The sequence below is a fragment of the Hemiscyllium ocellatum genome, chromosome 20, assembly GCF_020745735.1.
Source record: "Hemiscyllium ocellatum isolate sHemOce1 chromosome 20, sHemOce1.pat.X.cur, whole genome shotgun sequence".
In the NCBI taxonomy this organism is placed as follows: Eukaryota; Metazoa; Chordata; class Chondrichthyes; order Orectolobiformes; family Hemiscylliidae; genus Hemiscyllium; species Hemiscyllium ocellatum.
Genome location: NC_083420.1, coordinates 49,548,340 through 49,568,129, shown reverse-complemented (window position 1 = coordinate 49,568,129; position 19,790 = coordinate 49,548,340). Strand labels below are relative to the sequence as shown.

Genomic DNA, 19,790 nt, shown 5'->3' with positions numbered 1-19,790 from the left:
CTCATTAAATAGCAGAGCAAACTCAATGGGCTGAATGGCCTAGTCCTACTTTAAAGGAACCAGTTACACACTTAAGTAAAGTATGACACCGCTGCACTGAGAAGTCCTCTATAGTATTGAAAAAGGGAGGAACATTCTTCCAATGGACATAAGAGCCTGAATGACTCAGCTCTGATGTGACTGAAAGCTTCAGTGTGTGCCAAGATCTTCACTGGTCAATTCAAAGGCACACAAACCCACTCCTGGGCCCTCACTAGGACCTAAAAGGTCACTAATACCATTGCCATTATTAATGACCATTACCACCTTCTCAAAGGCAATAAAGGATAAGCAATAAATGCTGGTCATGGAAACAAAGCTCACAGCCCATCAATGGGTTAAAAAAAATCCCTGAAATGCCTGCTATCCAACTGCTGTAAGTTCTTGTGGTTGCTGAAGGCATTGGTAATCAGCAGGGCAATAAGGCAGCTTCCCAGGCCTTCACCTGTTGCTGGTATTTACATGAAGCAGGCAATGCAAGACTATATTGGCAGAATTTTCAGCCACAATAAACATGGAAAACTGAAGAAGAGCACCTAAAGCTGTTGAGGACTCACCGCCTTTATTCCTCCCATTCTCCATCATTGCCCAGTTCACTGGGATGGGAGCACAGAAGAGAACTGAAGTATAACCCAAATGCTGATCTTAACTAACACTCAAACTAGGCCCTTTCCCTGTGAGAATATTAGCCATTGTGGAGTATTGAATGACGGTTTCATTGGTCACAATACAAAATCAAATGTAGGAAATTTAGATCAGAGTACAGTATAAGCATTTTCATATGGAGCATTGCAGGCTATGGAATCATTTCCAGAATTACTAATTAAGATCGAAACTATGGCAGCATTTAAGACCAAATGGGTTCGGTGGTGAGACTAGTTAAGAATGTGAAAGGAAGCATAGTGATTACAACAGATAGTAACATGAACTGTTTGGGACAAGTGGCCTGATTCCTAGTTTGTGGTATCTATGTAAGTAGTAAGTTAAATGATCTGCTTGGCCTTTCAGTACCTTACAGATTGACAAGAATTTCTCAGAATTTTCCCTCCTTCAACAGAAATAGAGCTTCAGTTCTCAGACTTGAATGCATACCTTCTGCTATCTTTTTCTTTGTTATCACCATGGGGTGTTTTAGTTTGTTAAAGGCACCATATAAATGCATTGTTGTTGTAATACTGGATCTACTTTCATGCATTCACTGATGTCTATGATAAACGACAATAAAAATATATCTTGGGGGAATCCATCTTTTGAAATATTTCTTAAAATAGTACACACAACAATGTAGTACAGGAATCTTCATCAGTGGACGAAAAATAGTGGACTGAGGATCTCATTTCCTTAGAACTTCAATAAATGTTTTTTAAAAAGTCCATCTAAACATATTTTCTGAGCTGCCTTAGTTCATAAATGTAGTTATCACATCATGGGGTTCATTGCTTTGAAACTGTAAACCGATGGGGTGAGAATTTTGTGGTGCAGTAGTAATGTCCCTATCTCTGAGCCAGGACGCCTGCTCCAGAGGCACATCGTAACATTTCTGAGCAGGTTGATTAGAAAATATGTAAGGAAAAATTGAGAAATATCTGACTGCTCCTATGGCCTCTGTTGCTTTCAGATGAACATTAATAACATTTCCTGTGAAATGCTTTAGAGTATTTTCACCAGTTTGAAGGAATGCTTTCTACTAAGTGGGATTGACAGTGTGTGCCATTGTTTTAATTTAATATGAAAGTACGCACATCAGTGAGTTCCAACTCTTCACCATCGTCCATGTTATCCACTTTGACAACACCCTGGCACACCCAGAAGTATTGGTTAGGATCAGACACCAGCAACAGCGAATCTAACAAGGAAAATAGAAATAAAAAGAATATTAATCCCTCATCTCCCCCAATTCTTAGATTATGCACGACCCCGTTCCTTTTAAACGTTGGACAGAGCCTGATGTGGGATACTAGCACTTTCCACTTGTCCCACCAATTGCCCCATAAGGCATTAATCTGCATGTCTTCCTGATTATCCAACCCTTCTTCCAAAGCAGTCCAACACTCACACTGAGAATGGGAAGTGTGGATGGCCATTTTGAAACATTGAGTTTGTGGAGCTAGGGATTCTCTACACATCTGACTTGGGAATGAAAATTAAGGCCTTTGCGTCAAATTCAAATTATCGATTTTGTTCCCAGCCACTCCTGATGGATTGCGTCTAAAGAGAAATCAGATGGCTTTTTTGATGCCGGGAAGCTGAAGAGTGGTCTGTACATGACTGGACACATCAACACAAGAGTAACTACTATGAAGAAGTCTATGGAAGTTCCAGAGTACTTTAAAACAGACATTAGGATAGAGCAAAAACATTCTGATGAAGGTCAGGTACAGAGGTGAAGTAAAATACTAGCTGTTCTAGGTATGTACTGTTCATAAAGTATAAATCATTTCTAAGTCAAATCAGTCTGGCTTGATATAGAGCTGAATATAGATACAGAATAAAGTTTAACTAATAATTGTTAGAGATAGGAACAAAGTGATAAGTACACTGACAAAGAAAAATTAAATAATCTGTTCCCAAATCATATTGTCTTAACTCCCTTTCCTCTTTAGTTGAAAGGCAGATCTTGGATATAATGGCAGGAGTTTATTTTCAAGGCAGTTTCCCGATGTCAGGTATGAAGGAATGCTTTCTACTAAGTGGGATTGACAGTGTGTGCCATTGTTTTAATTTAATATGAAAGTACGCACACCAGTTCAGTGCGGCAGTACATCACCTCCCTTCCATCACTGGAGCTCATGAAGAAGCTGCCACCATGTTTGCCATACTGTGCAGGAATGTCCACACCATCTGTTCCATCTATCAGCTTAATCAGAAGGCCAACAGCTCAGCAACGCCACCAGGAATGGTGGCCACTGCTGGGTTATGCAGGGATCCTGGATCCTACACAAGAATGCTTAAGAATGTTTTTAAAATGTTTTAAAAAATGAAAGGGAAATTCTTCCAACCTACTCACAAGGGTTGGAGTGGGGAATTGCCTTTATTAATCACAGGTACCTCCACTCTGAATGAATAACAACCTCTCCACCTCCTGCACCAGTCTAGTGTGAGTAAACTGCTTGCAATCAGCAAGGAGCCTCTCTAACCTGCAAGGAATCTGTCCATCATTGACATTTTGCTGAAAACCTGATAAAATGCCTATTCGAGAGCCCTTTCAACTTTTAAATTTGTTTCCTACCTCCTCATAGTGACAGGCCGTCCCACTGGAGGTGAAAAGCCCCAGTGGCGGAACTGCGTGAGGGGACCCAATAGGAGCAAGTTGCCTGTAATTTCACTGGCTCTAAGGACCACCACTTTGATTCCATTGGCCAGGTAAACATTTTCCCAATGGATGGCAGGAATTGGACTCCATTCTTACCCTGGGGCAACTGTGGAATTAGGAGGGAGGCCTGCGGAAGCGTGGGTCTCATGAGGGTGGGTAGCATTTGTATGATTGATAAGTGCTCCATTAGTCATAGAATGTAATATTTCCACCATATGTTAGATCAATATATCTACACATGGAGATTTTGAATAACAAAGAGAGCAATGCTGTTATCATTCCCAAAGGTTTAATTGTGCTTATTGTATGGAATTGTATGTCTGCTTTCTTCAGAGAGCAAGGAAAGCAAAATGATCTGAGGCAAGTAGCCAAAGAGGATATGTCTGCTGAACATATTACTGTACACAGACCACACACACACAAACACACACACACACACAGACATACACGCACACACACACAGACTTACACACACACAGACATGCACTTACACAGAGTCATACACTCACACACAGACACACACAGGTGTACACTTTCACACACAGACACACACACATACACACAGAGGCTCACACACACTCACGCAGACACACTCACACAGACCCAGAGACAGAGACACACATACATATACACACACACACTCACATACACTCACACACTCACACTCAGACAATCAAAAACACACACAGACACAGACACACACAAACAGACATACACACACAAACATACACTCACACACACACAGACACACACATAGACATATACACACACACTCACACACACATAGACACTCTCACACACACACAGAGACACACTCACTCACATACACTCACACACCCACTCAGACAATCACAAACACACACAGCGACACAGAGGCACACACACAGACTCACACACTCACAAACACACACACAGACACACATACAGACACACACTCACTCACTAACAGACAGACAGACACACACTCACACAGACATTCACACGCTCACTCTCACATTCACACACACTCACACACTCACAAACACACACATCGCACAAATACACACACACAGACTCACTCTCACAAACACACTCGCTCACACAAACACACACACTCACACAGACTCACTAACACACACACACGCTCTCAATCTCTCACACACATACACTCACGCACATATACACTCACACAGACGCACACAGACACACATACATGCAAACACACACAGATACATACAGACACACACACTCACACAGACACACACACACACTTACACGCTCATACACTCACTAACACACACATACTCTCTCACACACACACACACTAACACAGACACACACAGACAGATTCACACAATCACAAACACATACACCAACACACACACACACACACACACACACACACACACACACCCCCCTAACTTATGGCAAATATACAATGCTGGGCACAAAGAAGCACATGGCGAAACATCGGGCATTAAATGTATGGAACTAACAGAAATGGGGAGGTAGAGAGTGTTTAATGAGATGTAATCAGATGTTGGGCAATAATCCATCACCCTTCCACCCCAACCAGCAATGCAGATATTTAATGATCGTATTTCCAACTGGTAGGCCAAATGGCTAAGTTTTGTCTGATTAAACTCAAGTGAAGCTCCTGATGTGTTGTGCCTTAATTTCCCTTGTTCACTAGCTAGTTTAACAGTCATGCAGTTTCTTTTTTTTGCACAGATTGGAGATTACTGAGGAATGGGGCACATGCAGAAATTTCACTATTCAAAAGCATATGACATACTCTGAACGACTGCTGTATATACTCAAGTAGCAGCTAAACATCATGAAATTGTTGTATTTTGCATTTAGTTTGCATTATTGAAATAATTCCACAGAGGCCGGTATCGCATCACCAAGGCAACCTTTATTTACATGTGGAGAGTGATCCAGCTCTCCTAGAGTAACTCCCAGAGCAAAATACAACAATTTCATGATGTTTAGCTGCTACTTGAGTATATACAGCAGTCATTCAGAATATGTCATATGCTTTTGAATAGTGAAATTTCTGCATGTGCCCCATTCCTCAGTAATCTCCAATCTGTTAACCTGGTCCAATCGGGAGCCCTGGCTGACAACACATCAGGAGCTTCACTTGAGTTTAATCAGACAAAACTTTGCCATTTGGCCTACCAGTTGGAAATACGATCATTAAATATCTGCATTGCTGGTTGGGGTGGAAGGGTGATGGATTATTGCCCGACATCTGACAGACAGATTTACACAATCACAAACACATACACCAACACACACACACACACACACACACACACACACACACACACACAAACAAACACCTAACTTATGGCAAATATACAATGCTGGGCACAAAGAAGCATTGTGTGGGGACATTCTAGATTAACCAAATGATCAATTTTCCCAAGCTCCTTTTAGCATGTTCATTAGTAAACAATGCTTGTGGATGATAACATGCTTACCCAACAAGGCTGGGATCTTTCCTGACAGAATCTGGTAGAAGATGTGGTAGCCTCTCTCAGCAGCTTGTTGAGAGATGACACGAGATTTCTCCAGCAAATCTAAAAGTACAGGTACATTGCAAATGTGCAAGTTAAACATTTCTGTGTTCAAATGTGTGCATTGAGGTTCTTTAGCTATTAACTGGAGTATCAAATTTAAAAATGCTTACAGCTCTCAATGTCAGCACCAGCCAGTTTACCAGATGGACCAAAGTGAATTCGGATGAATTTACCCTTAAGGGAATTACAAATCAAAATTAAATTGGAGTTAATTTCATATTACCATTAACATTAATCTTGAGTTTTAAACGGGTATTTATATATACACAAAAGCAGAGGTATTAATTTGATATTCCCTTGAATTTCCACAACTATCATGCTAGTTAGGAATTATAGAAGTAGTCAGCTCATTTATCTTGGAAGAATAAAATGATCTGGCATTTACTCATGAGATGGAAACGGCTCCAACAAGACCCCCACTTACTTCCACTGACTATGTCAGTAGAACATAGACGTGGATGTCTGTGAAGAAGAATAAAGGTTAATTCCTGTCAATTTATCCAACTAGAAGATCACAGTTTGGCTGAGATCATTGGGTAGCAAGACATCTCTCACATCAAAAGCTCAGTGTGAATTTGAAGCAAAATGTGAACAGAGATCTATCCAATCACCTTCTGGTCAGACCAAAAATGTGGAATCTGAGAATGATACAGTTTCTGAAGGAGGCAGTTGGGCCCATTGAGTTTGTGCCTGTTTTCTGATAGACCTATCAAATAAGTTTCACTCACTGCTCTTTCTAATTGTCCTGCATTTATTTTCTTTTCACATATTTATCTCTTGCCAGGTAAAAATTACAACTAAATCTGCTTCCACCATGCTGTGCACTCCACATTACATCAACGTGCCACAGAAACAATTCCTCCTCATTTCTGTGGGGCATTCGCCCATTGGTATCCTCTCATCACTGAGCCACCTGGAGCGCAAACAATTTTTCCTTCGTTATTCTGTCAAAACTCCTCATAATTTTGAACACTTCCATCAAATCTATGGAATAAATTGGTCAACCTGATATATTTCTGATGTTCGTCAGGAAACACAGATTTTCTTTTATTCATTCAGGAGATCTGGGCATTTATCCCCCATCTCAAATGTCCCTTAAAAAAGTGGAGGTCTTCTTGACTTCAACTGAATAATTTGCTAAGTAATTCCAGAGTCTAGTTAAGAGTCAACCATATTATTGTGGACCTGGAGTAGCATGTGAAGTCAACTGGATAGAGATGGCAGAGTTTCTTCCCTAAAGGACACCAGATGGTTTTATGTAGCAGGTGTGATAGGTACACGGTCATTATTATTGAATCTAACTTTATTTTTCAGATTTTTTGAACCACTGAATGTAAAATCCTTATTAGCCATGATGAGATTTAAACTCATGTCTCCAGGCTTCTAGATTATTAGTCCAAAACCTAACCACAATATTACTGTACCCATACTGTCAACATACACGATAGAACTTCACAAAAGTTATCCTTAAATTTCAGAGAAATTGAAGGGTGACTGATCACAAAGTATAGGTGCGCAAAAGGTTTAATTATTTAATGGTCACTTATAACATGCACAAAGGGAGGGCCGAAGAATTGACTTACAAAGCGGGAGGAGTTGTTGTTTCTGGTCGTTTTTGCATTCCCAAAAGCTTCTAGCACAGGATTGGCCTGGATGATTTGATCTTCCAGGGAACCCTTTTACAAAGAATAAAAGAAAAAGAAACCTAAATTATCATATCAACAATCTTTTCTGCATGAGAAATTTATTATATCAATTTTTATGTTTCTTTTTCCAGAGATACTGTTGACCTCGTGAACATGTCCAGTATTTTGTTTTCGTTACAGATTTCCAACATGCATGGCATGTTACTTTTGTGCTGCTCGGACTATTTTAAAGTCAGTCACTTTCTAAGGCATGAATTTGTCTTGGTTGCTACAGCCGTGAATCACCAGCCCATGTAATGAGTTAACAAAGAAAAATCAGGTAAAGCATAAAATATTCTGTCCATTCTTTGTTGTCCATTTATACCTACAATCTGAGATGAATTCATAATTCTTTCAGTGGTAATTGATGACATATTTTCAAATAAGCCTGAAATTAGGTGAATTTGATTTTTAGTGATAATGCAGCGCAGTTGATTTTAAAAATGTTTTTGCATTAATTCTAAGTGTAATTACGAGCTACAAAGGTAGAAATTCCTGAGTTTGTATCCATTGAAGCCTCACGTGTACTTCTGTTTGTTTTACGTAAGATCTGAGACAGCTGTTGATACAATGGAAACTGAATCAAATGAAAACTATTCAGAAATATAAGTAGAAATTGAATAGAAGACAGATTCTGCAGTAGAAATATAAATTAAAATTCAATTGACTTTCTTAGCCTTAAGCTGCTTTGTGAAGCAAGGGTATATAATCATGTTCATCTATTACTTTAACTCCAATAATCTGATTTGGTCTTATCCTGCCTTTATTGACTCTTCTTCACATGGAGCATTGAGTTGTGCTTTGGATTAAAATGTGCAACAAAATCCAATTGCACATTTTAAGGAAACCCACACTCTCTTGCATATGTTGCAAAACGCTGGACACGGTTTAGGTGGGTGAGGCAATCCAGATTTCGTACAAAATTTGGATGTTTCACAGAACCTGTCGATGGCTGCATTAGTTTATGTGATGTTGTTGGCCAATGACAATTGCTTTGAATTGCATCCTCTTTCCAGCAATGCATCAATTTGTATATACTTTAGGTTTGTCAAGAAGAGCCTTTCTGAAAGATTTAATTATTGCAAGACCATGACCCAGTTCCATAAGCCTTTTAACTTTGTTAGCTTTGGCAAAATAATATTGCATACATATGCATTGACTATGCGGTAACTATCTGTGTGGAGCTTACACATTCTCCCCGTGTCTGCGTGGGTTTCCTGGGGGTGCTCCGGTTTACTCTCACAGTCCAAAGATGTGCAGGTCAGGTGGATTGGCCAAGCTAAATTGTCCCATAATATCTAGGGATGTATAGGCTAGGTGGATTAGCTATGTTAAATGCTGGGTTACCGGGATAGGGTGGGGGAGTAGAATGCTTTTCAGAGAGCGGGTGCACACACGATAGGCCAAATGGCCTCTATCTGCACTGCAGGGATTCTATGATTCCATGTATTGCACTGAATCAATCCAGAAGATTCTGTTAAAACTCAAACAAGCCAACATAGGTTAAAACCTATCATTGATGAATAATCACCATTAATCCCAGATTTACTTTGCAAGTTTCACATCTAAATACCAAGAAATAGTAACTCACATTAAAGTAACTGGTATGGAAATGTTACAATTTTAGCTTGTTTCACATCTATTGTCCACCCTGAATTACTCTGAAACATTGGTGGTAGAGTTCCCTGAAGATAGGTTCAATACAATGGTGTAGCAAGATTTGGACTCAAATTCTTTAATTTACTAGTTCAAACCACTGAGTTATTGTTCCACTAATCTATCCATGATGCCACTATATTTATACTGGTTATCAAAATATAGCGATTATTTTAATGCTTATTTATATTCATATTAAATCATATTTAATATAAGGTGTTTTGCAAATAAGACAAGATGGATCCTGCTGATGTCAACACTTAGTGCAGATGATTAACCATTTTAGCCTCATTAGCAAACAATGGCTAATACTGGACTTTAAAACAATTGTGTACATTTAGACTTGGTTGTCCATAGTGAAGTTTGCTATGAGAATCTTCTTTGGAATGAGAGGGTTTGATTTACAAGCATAAGAGGATACGTAAATCCACCACTTACCTTTCCATCACTTGCTTCACTTGACTTGGTGCCACCTATGTTGGCAAAATACTGAATGACCTTTTTGGTGTTTTCAGTCTTCCCAGCACCGGATTCTCCACTGTGTGTGGAAAAGTCACATTTTAAAATTATCTCTGATAGGTTTGAACTGTGATGAAGAAATCCTTTCACTTTCAACATTGAAGATCAGAACTCACTGTTACATCGAAATGGATGATCTTTTGTGGTCAATTTTAAGACCAAGACAGGATGGAAACTCAATAATAAACATAAAGAATTTCCTCAATGAAACACTCGTATCTGATCGTGACAGCAATCATACCCTGCAGCTGAATATTTAATATTTTAGGTATATGTGCAGCAGGTCAGGCAGCATCAAAGGAACAGGAGAATTGGCTTTTCGGGCAGAAGCCCTTCTTCAGGAATGAGGAGGGTGTGCCAAGCAGGCTGAGGTAAAAGGGAGGGAGGAGGGACCTGGGGGAGGGGACGTTGGGAATACAATTGGTGGAAGGAGGTTAAGGTGAGGCCAGAGAGAGGGTGGGGGCGGAGAGGTTAGGAAGAAGATTGCAGGTCAAGAAGGCGGTGCTGATTCTGAGGGTTGGGATTGAGAAAAGGGGGGGGGGGGGGGGAGGGGAAATGAGAAAGCTGGAGAAATCTGCATTCATCCCTTGTGGTTGGAGGGTTCCTAGGCGGAAGATGAGGCGCTCTTCCTCCAGGCGTCATGTTGCCATGGTCTGGCAATGGAGGAGGCCAAGGACCTGTATGTCCTTGGTGGAGTGGGAGGGGGAGTTAAAGTATTCAGCCACGGGGCAGTTGGTTTGGTTGGTGCGGGTGTCCCAGAGGTGTTCTCTGAAACGTTCCGCAAGTAGGCGGCCTGTCTCCCCAATGTATAAGAGGCCACATCGGGTGCAGTGTGAAACTGCACCCATGGGCTTAAACATTGCAAGACATCATCACTCCTCACTGTTATCTTCCTTGCACTGATATGGCTGGATGTAGAGACATACAAAAAGGAAAGGGCTCTTTTCCTGCCAATGGGTGAAGCCAACCAACCACAGGGAATATGAAGACATGGCTAGAAATCTCTCTGAATGAGAGAAACAACAGTATGTTGCCATAAAACGTTTAATAACCTAATCTGAGCAGTAAACTAAGTGCAGTTGCACATTCATATACCTAACATGTATATCTAATCCTAAACTCTCTCACTCTGTCTTCCCAAGCCTTCTCCAGCATATCATTCCTTTTACCAACTTTTCTATTAGGGATGCCTATTCCTTTCTGTCTAGGAACCTCCTCATGTCCTTTATGACCATCTACTGCTGACTCACTCTAAATTCACTGCAGTGTCATAGCTATCTCTCACAGTGACCTTCCATAATTGTTGTCCATCTGTCCACTCAACACATTTCATTACTCTCATTCATAGATCTCTTCTCCCCCTCCTTGTAAGAGAAGAGAGCATAGAATACCAGAGAGAGGCAGGCCTGCCTTCTTCTAAGGTAGTGAAAACATTCTCTCAACAACTCTTGTGAGTTAACCCCTTTAACTGAGGTAAAGGAGGTGACACTGTAATATCTGCTATTGATTCTGCTATCACTGATGACACTGTGGCCGTAGCTGTCCAGGTGTGCCTGTGGTTTTGTACTGTTGAAAACACATGCTGTTATTCCCAGCTGGAATGGAGATGAATGGGTAATCTTCCATCAGTTTGGAGCCTGCAAGACTGGATGTGATTGTGATCACATGTAACAATCCTCCACTGACTGAATTTTGAGAGGGAAATCTCCCTGATTTTATTGGGAAGCATTCCTGTAGTTTGGGCCAGTGTTCTGTTTCTTCAAACTTGTAGGCACCTTTTGTAAATGGACACTGTCATCTGCTGATGCTGTTCCCATTTATTGTTTGAATAGACTCTGGTTTCTTGGTGACTGGGAATTGCTGAGTCCTACACCTCATTCCACTTGTTACATAAGACAACTTTTCACTCTCTTAGTTCTATTTGTGAAATAATACAACTTTCCACTGTAGTTGAATAGACAGCTGAACAAATACCGACAAAGAACATGGTGCTGAAATACCACCAGCCGACTGGAATAGGCATTGCAGACTGGATCCAAATCTTATGTTTAGAGAGCAGTATAGCACATCTCAGAGAGGGTTCTGGTGGTGCATTAGTAGTGTCCCTTCCTCTGGACCACAGGACCTGTTTCTCACTGCTCCAGATGTGTATCATAACACCTCAGAACCCATTGAGTAGAAAATATTTAGAACATGTCAAACATGTTAGCAAAGTTCCACAGAGGATCACAGTTAATCAGAGGACATTTTGATAATTGTTTATGGAATTTAGAAGACTATGACAAGACCACATTTGATAATAGGCCTTTAGAACCATTGCAGAATTCAAGGTGAATGGGGACTTGAAATTACCTCCTGGATCTGGGTACATGTAACTACCAGTTACAGAGTTGGAACGTTGTTCATTAGACTTCCTTCTTATGGAGAGAAGGTTTGGAAACTCTAGTGGAAGGAAATACACGAACCTTTGCCTGCAGTATCTCTCTTCAGAAGGACATGCCTCTAGGGTTTTCAGGCTTCCTGGAAAAGTGAGCTCAGGAAACCATCTGCTAGGTCCAGGGGTATGCATTCTTGCTGAGAGCAGTCAGAAATTCTGTTTTGGACTTAGTAAGAGTCTTAAGTGCTTCAGGAAAAAGACAGAAGTCTCAGGTGAGACTATCCTTTGGATAAAGACGGGATAATTCACAGTTCGCCACTTCCCACATGATGGGCCTCTCTGTGCTGCCAACCTGAATGTTTGGATGCCAACTTTGATCACTATTAGATATGTAGTTTTAATAATCCCCAAAAGTTTATGTTCTGAAGGAAACTATAATATTCATATAAATGTGTACTTACGTGATGAGCATAGACTGGTTTTCACGCTCTGTTAAAAAGCAATGTTAAAAAATGAATTATTGAAAGGTACAATGCTAGCCCTAGTACATTCCAAGTCATTTTACAAGGCTGAAAGTTTACAATATTAGATTAATGACGGTGTGCTAGCCTGTTCATTTTGAGATTCATTCTCATACACCTCTGACAAAAGATAGCAAACTCCAATAAATGTTGTTGGCATTTATAGGGGAGAAAAATTATATTTGATATTCTTTCCTATAATTCTACACATTCATAATTTAGTTTGCCCTGAGTACCAAAAGACCAGTAAATTCTGAATGAATTATGATTTTAATGGACAACTGCAAAGTTGGTCTATCTGGTATCATCTTCATTCACCATTTTAGCAAATGGTCGGGTATTGTTGCTATAGCAATCAGGTGACTGGGTTAATTGAGTAATACTTTGTGTAGATGTAAAGGGAGGAATGCTGTGTGGAAGGAGTCAAACAATTGAATAATTAATATGTCCAAAGACTGTTTGGCATGGACGAGTTGGATCAAAGGGTCTGTTTCTGTGCTGTACATCTCTATGACTTTCACGTTTTCTATCTCACTAACACGCATAGATCTGACATGTTTTTGGTAGTGAGGGACAGTTGCTAAAAATTGAAGATGGGTACACAAGGACCCTTTTCCATGTTAAGAATTACTTTGGAGAAGAATGGCTCAGACCAAGTGCAAAGTGGCAGGATATGACTCCCCGCAGATGTTTGTGCAGCTGAACTATGCAACCAATAGAAAAGTAAAGTGGGTTACATCTTTCCAAGAAAAAGATGTTTCGCATTGGTATTGTTTCTCCCGGTGAGAAGCAGGATCAGGTGTAAAGTATTCTCACAGTACTTTATAAATACATGTTTATTACTATGGAAAACCTCATCTTTCTGAAATTTGCTCAACACCTTCTCCCCAGGTGAGAGAAAATTGAAATTTGACCCCCTCAATTCTGCATGGATTGAGTCTAGATTAGAGTGATGCTGGAAAAACACGGCAGGTCAGGCAGCATCTGAGGAGCAGGAAAATCGACGTTTCGGGCAAAAGCCCAAAATTAGGCTGGGAGCCTCAGGGTTGGAGATATAAATGGGAGGGGGTCGGGCTGGGGAGAAGGTAGCCAAGAGTACAATAGGTGGATGGAGGTGGGGATGAAGGTGAGAGGGGAGGGTGGAGCAGATTGCTGGGAAGGAAGATAGGCAAGTAGGACAGGTCATGAGGACAATGCTGAGCTGGAAGGTTGAAACTGGGGTAAGGTGGGGGGAGGGGAAATAAGGAAACTGGTGAAGTCCACATTGATGCCCTGGGTTGAAGTGTTCCGAGGTGTAAGATGAGGCATTCTTCCTCCAGGTGTCAGGTGTTGAGGGAGTGGCGATGGAGGAGGCCCAGGACCTGCATGTACTCAGCAGAGTGGGAGGGAGAGTTGAAATGTTAGGCCATGGGGCAGTGGGGTTGATTGGTGGGGTGTCCCAGAGATGTTCCCTAAAGTGCTCTGCGAGAAGGCATTCAGTCTCCTCAATGTAAAGGAGACCGCATCAGGAGCAACGGATACAATAAATGACATTGGTGGATGTGCAGGTGAAACTTTAATGGATGTGGAATGCTCCTTTGGGGCCTTGGAGAGATGAGAGGGAGGTGTGGGTGCAGGTTTTGCAACTCCTGCGGTGGCAGGGGAAGGTGCCAGGAGGGGAGGGTGGGTTTTGGAGGCGTGGACCTGACCAGGTGGTCATGGAGGGAATGGTCCTTGCAGAGGTGGAAAGGGGTGGGGAGGGAAATATATCCCTGGTGGTGGGGTCTGTTTGGAGGTGGCGGATATGTGGGCAGGATGATGCGGTTTATACGAAGGTTGGTAGAGTGGAAGGTGAGGACCGGTGGGTTCTGTCCTTATCAGAGGGGTGGGGTTTGAGGGCGGAGGTGTGGGATGTGGATGAGATGCTTTGGAGGGCATCTTTAACCATGTGGGAAGGGAAATTACAGTCTCTAAGGAAGGAGGCCATCTGGTGTGTTCTGTGGTGGAATTGGTCCTCCTGGGAGCAGATACAGCGGAGGCAAAGGAATTGAGAATACGGGATAGCATTTTTGCAGGAGGTAGGGTGGGAAGAGGTGTAATCCAGGTAGCTGTGGGAGTCAGTGGGTTTGTAAAAAATGTCAGTGCCAAGTCGGTCGTCATTAATGGAAATGGAGAGGTCCAGGAAGGGGAGCGAGGTGTCAGAGATGGTCCAGGTAAATTTAATTTTGGGGTAGAATGTGTTGGTGAAGTTGATGAACTGCTCAACCTCCTCGTGAGAGAACGAGGTGGCACCGATGCAGTCATCAATGTAGGGTAGGAAAAGGTGAGGAATGGTGCCGGTGTAATTACGGAAGATGGACTGTTCTACATAGCTGATAAAGAGACAGGCATAGCTGGGCCCATGCAGGTGTCCATGGCTACCCCTTTCTTCTGGAGGACGTGGGAGGATTCGAAGAAGAAATTGTTAAGGGTGAGGACCAGTTCAGCCAAACGAATGAGAGTGTCAGTGGAAGGGTACTGTTGGGGACATCAGGAAAGGAAGAAACGGAGGGCTTGGAGGCCCTGGTCATGCCAGATGGAGGTGTAGAGAGACTGCATGTCCATGGTGAAGATTTGGACAACCCTACTGCAGACCATTTCTTCAAGTGTCCTGTTTTGATGAGTCAGTTGACTTTGTTTGGTTTGAGTCCTGTCATAAGGTCTGCCTTGCCTACACATATCAACTAGAATAATAGTGTAAATAGATGTTTCTGTCAAAATCTTCACATCTCTGACTATGAGAGCTTGTTTCAACTTAAGATGGTTGTGAGAAGATTCTGACAAAGGTAGAATTGTAAATGTTCAATACTTTCCAATTGGTTTGAAACTTTAAAGCAATATTTTTACTTGTCTCTTACCTACAAGCATGTCATGGTAAGCATTGTCTGAGATTGAGAAAAGATGGGGAGGCATCTCATTGCGTTTCTTGCCCTTGTACATAAGAGCCACTCTGCCACCATAGATAGGCAGCCACTTGTACGGATTTACCGTTACACAGAACAACCCCGAATATGTCTACAAAGAAGGAAACATAATCAAAATGAGACGTGACAGTTTTGTTAAAATGGTTACATGCTGCTGATGAGTGCTTTAGAAACATACATGAAAAAACACACCACTGAAGTTACTTGCCAATTAAAGAGGGATTGCACTTCTCTAGCATCTTTCGTGACCTCAAGACATCACAAAACACTTCACAGTCAATGAAATGCTTTTAAAGCAAGGTCCCGTCAATGATAATAAGATAATGAACAAGTGAGTTGTTACTTTTAATGATATTTCTTGAGACACAGCAGGGCTAACATCTTTGCTTTTCCTTGAGATGAACCAGAGGGCCTTTTACTCATGCCTCTGCCACCAGCTTGGACATTGATAGGGCATTATGTGCAGTAACCTCACTTGCTTAACACTTCTTTCTACAAATTGCTTAAAGCATGTACAACAGTCATCACTTTTTGTGTTCGATGGCTCTCGGCCTTCATGTAGCAATATTCCTGACTTCAGTAGCTGCTCCTATCTCACAGAATATTTACAATCCCTCTGCAGTTACCAATGGCTTTGTTTACTTTTATTTTGTAACACACTTGTTTCTATCTAAAAGTCTTAACCCCTATGAAGTTCAAGTTATTCCAAGTGTAGAATATTACTCACACAAGCAGGGCATTCTTTTAGTTCTTACACTTATGAATAGGATATGAATATGCATCTGAACTGTCTCCCTTCATTATAAACTTTCTCAAATGCTATTATGATTGGCATCCCTAAGATTTTCTTTGCTCCCTCTAAGTTTGAAGCATGCTTTGCAACATATTCTACAGCCTTACTGTCTTAAAATTAACATGAATTAGACAATATTTGACTTTAACTCATCCTTTTCCAATTCTTAAAAATGCTGGAATTCTTGACCTTAGCTTCTCTTTTCCACTACTGTACAGCACTTGGGATTTTCAACACATGCTCTGCATCTCCTGATCCCATCTGTTCCCTGAAGTGAAATGTCAGCCTTGACTCACTCATGACAGCCTTACCTTCAAGTCAGTAACTCATGGTCCATGTCCCAGGATTTGAGCACATAACTGAGATTTGCACATTAGTATATTGCATAAGGATCATTGTTCTGTCGGAGGAGGTACACCGTTAAGAAATGGAGAGGGCATGGAGAGGGGAGGTTTTCCAGCATCTGAAACATTTGTGTTTCAACAACAACAGATGACTGGACTTTGACCTCACTTCAGATTTGTGGGAACTTTCAGTGTCCAGATTGACAGAAGCTGCCTGAACATTCTTTAAGATTATTTTTAATTGTGAGAAATAGAAGGTACATGCAAGATTGATAAATCCATCGATCTATCTCACTGTCTATTTCTTTTTCCCTCTCTTTCCTTTCATCTTGCTCTAACTGTGGGAATTGGCCCTTTCCATTGATTACTTCAAACTTAAGAAAAAGAAAAATGCAGATCAACAATCCATGTGACATACATAAATCCGCATTCTGACATAGCGATCACGGAGATTTACGAGGACGCTTGCTTCATTTAGAAAGGTCAAGTTGGCCATGTCTGTGGCTTGATGAAACTTTGGTGGATTCATTTGCTGAACATTATCTTTCTTCAAGGTTATCGTCTGAAAAAAAGCATATCAAAGATTGTACCGAATGTAAATATAATGCATAACCTACATTATTTTTGATGAGAGTATCAGAAGATATCATCACAATTGATAGTTATTAAGGAAACCAGACACAGAGGCTGTGAATTATATAAATTGCCCTGGTTGCCGGGCTTCTTTCTTTAATTATATTATGCCATATCAGAATGGAACAATGGAAATTTAAAGTCACAATGATCATTTCAAGTCCAGTGATTCATCATACGTCATGGAATTTGGTGAATGCTTCACAATGTTTTAAAAATATCACATGTTTAACCTATTTCTTTTGATCTTCCTTTTCACAGATTTGGTACAGCACAGAAGAAGGCCATTTGGCATGTCTTGTCCACACAGATTCTCCAAATGAGCAATTTTTCCAGTCACTCCCCCACCTTCTGCCCAGAAGCCTGCATACTCTTCTTTTTTGCAATCACTTTTTCACCATTCAATGCTCACGAAAATCTTCGTCAGCTTTTCTTTATCTTATTCGCATAAGACAATTGTGACAAAACCAAAGAAATTACAGAAAAATAACATGCAAATACAGAAAGTCTACTACCAGTGAATATGTTCTTATAATTTCCTTGTTTAGATTATTATAAAACAAAAAGTCATTTCTAAATAATGGGGACCAATTGAAAGTGCATGACACAATTTTGGAGTGCAACGTTTAAAAGTTGAGAAATTCAAATAATGTATCCCCAATTTATTCCTGCATGTTGCTTATACTGAGACTCACTACATTAATTTGACAAGGAATCTGTGGTATGGATTGAGAGAAGCTGATGAATACTTATCTTTCTCAGCAATCATCTTCAACACTGGACTTTATTTTGTGAAATGTGAACATTGCTATAATGAATGTAGGTGCACACAGCACCTGATAGTCACTGTAAAGACCATAGCTCGTCTTTTCATAGGAACCCATGTTCCTGCCTTTCCCACCCTGTCAGCAAGTATAGCTCTGATTCCAGAGATCCAGCCTCCATAGCATTATCCACAAATCCATTCATAGCACTGACCATAGTGTACAAAGAAATGTCTCCTGACACCTACACTGGCGACTGAAAGTGTGATTCAGGAAGATTCCTTAATTCCTCTTACTTCCGACTATGAAAGTAAATGAAACAAGCACTGAAGTTCACCTTTTAGTGTCACATGCATTAATATCATAAAAAAGAAGAAATGGTGAAATCCTTTATTTCTCACAATACTACTTATGTGATCATTCTTACTTACTTGATTCTTGGCCGTCTTCACAGTGACTTGGTCACCTTGTTCAGACTGGATCTCGGCTGAAACAAAACCATCTTTTTCATCCTTTATCCAGCATGACTTCTTAATATCATAGGGCTTGCTCATATATTCCAGCATCTCCTTTTCAGTGGGAGCCAGAAAAGGCATTGGATCGACATCATCTGCACACTCTCCTTTGCCTACCATTTTGAGTTTGGGTTGATTGTAGAGGACTAAACTCCAGGAGAAGAGAGAACTCCCTCTGAGGATATAAAAAAATTGAAAAATGTAATTTGCAAAAGGAGAGCTTGTGTGGTGATTTTCAATTCTACAAATCTGCCTCGAGTCCTACAGCTCACCAGCCTGACATCCCATTATAATTCTGAAGATACATCCAGCCAGGACCTTTGTTGGTGGCCCAACCAGATGTAGAGGGCTGTGCGAGAGGGAAGGGAACTCAACAAGAACTGGATTTTCACACATTTGGGTAGGTACCAGAGTCATAGAGACATAGAGATGTACAGCACAGAAACAGACTCTTCTGAACAACTCATCCATGCCAACCAGATTTCCTAACCTAATCTAGTTCCATTTGACAGCACTTGGCCCATATACCTCTCAACCCTTCCTATTCATATACCCTTCAAGATGCCTTTTAAAGGTTGTAATTGTACCAGCTCTACAACTTCCCACCAGAAACCCTTAAAAATACTGGCCGATATCAGATGCAGAGGTGCCAGCCATTTTCTGGCTGATCCATTTTTGCTAAGAGGGGTAAAAGAAAAGATCTGAGTCAGACAGGAAGGAAACCTGACACCACTGAAGCCATTTGAAGTTAATGCGGAGATTAAGCAGACACCATTTTTGCTTCTCAAGGGGTCTTAACTCTTGATATGGGAGTCATAAGCTTTTGGAGGATTCCTAAATGGTTTTGAAAGGCTGAGAAGCACAGTTTGAGTGTTATGACCTTAATTTATTTAAATTACTAGCCCTTTAAAAATGAGAAAGGATACAGCTGTTGTTGAAGGAAAAATCAAACAGCCACTGATGGAGTGCATTAAAAATCGGTAATAATAATAATACTGTAGTTTGAAAAAGATCCATTTCCATCCATTCCCACAGTTTTAATAATTTCGTTGTTGACATTTATCAGAGGTTTTAGCTGTAGTAGCTGAGCCCATTGTGAATAATGGCTGAGTTTTCAAAGTT

General features: G+C 40.8%; 1 protein-coding gene across 1 annotated transcript in view; it reads right to left on the bottom strand.

Moving 5' to 3' along the window:
• The window catches only part of LOC132825504 (myosin-16-like), a 74,205-nt gene extending 55,363 nt beyond the window's left edge, over window positions 1-18,842 (bottom strand). Inside the window, exons 1-9 of the mRNA XM_060840839.1 lie at window positions 18,585-18,842; window positions 17,175-17,318; window positions 15,554-15,710; window positions 12,618-12,645; window positions 9,699-9,798; window positions 7,503-7,595; window positions 6,030-6,093; window positions 5,821-5,919; window positions 1,782-1,885 (exon numbers count right to left, since the gene is read on the bottom strand). Coding sequence (XP_060696822.1) covers window positions 1,782-1,885; window positions 5,821-5,919; window positions 6,030-6,093; window positions 7,503-7,595; window positions 9,699-9,798; window positions 12,618-12,645; window positions 15,554-15,710; window positions 17,175-17,318; window positions 18,585-18,788 — 993 coding nt within the window. The 5' untranslated portion in view covers window positions 18,789-18,842. The remainder of the gene's footprint in view (window positions 1-1,781; window positions 1,886-5,820; window positions 5,920-6,029; window positions 6,094-7,502; window positions 7,596-9,698; window positions 9,799-12,617; window positions 12,646-15,553; window positions 15,711-17,174; window positions 17,319-18,584) is intronic.
• Between the last annotated feature and the right edge of the window lie 948 nt (window positions 18,843-19,790).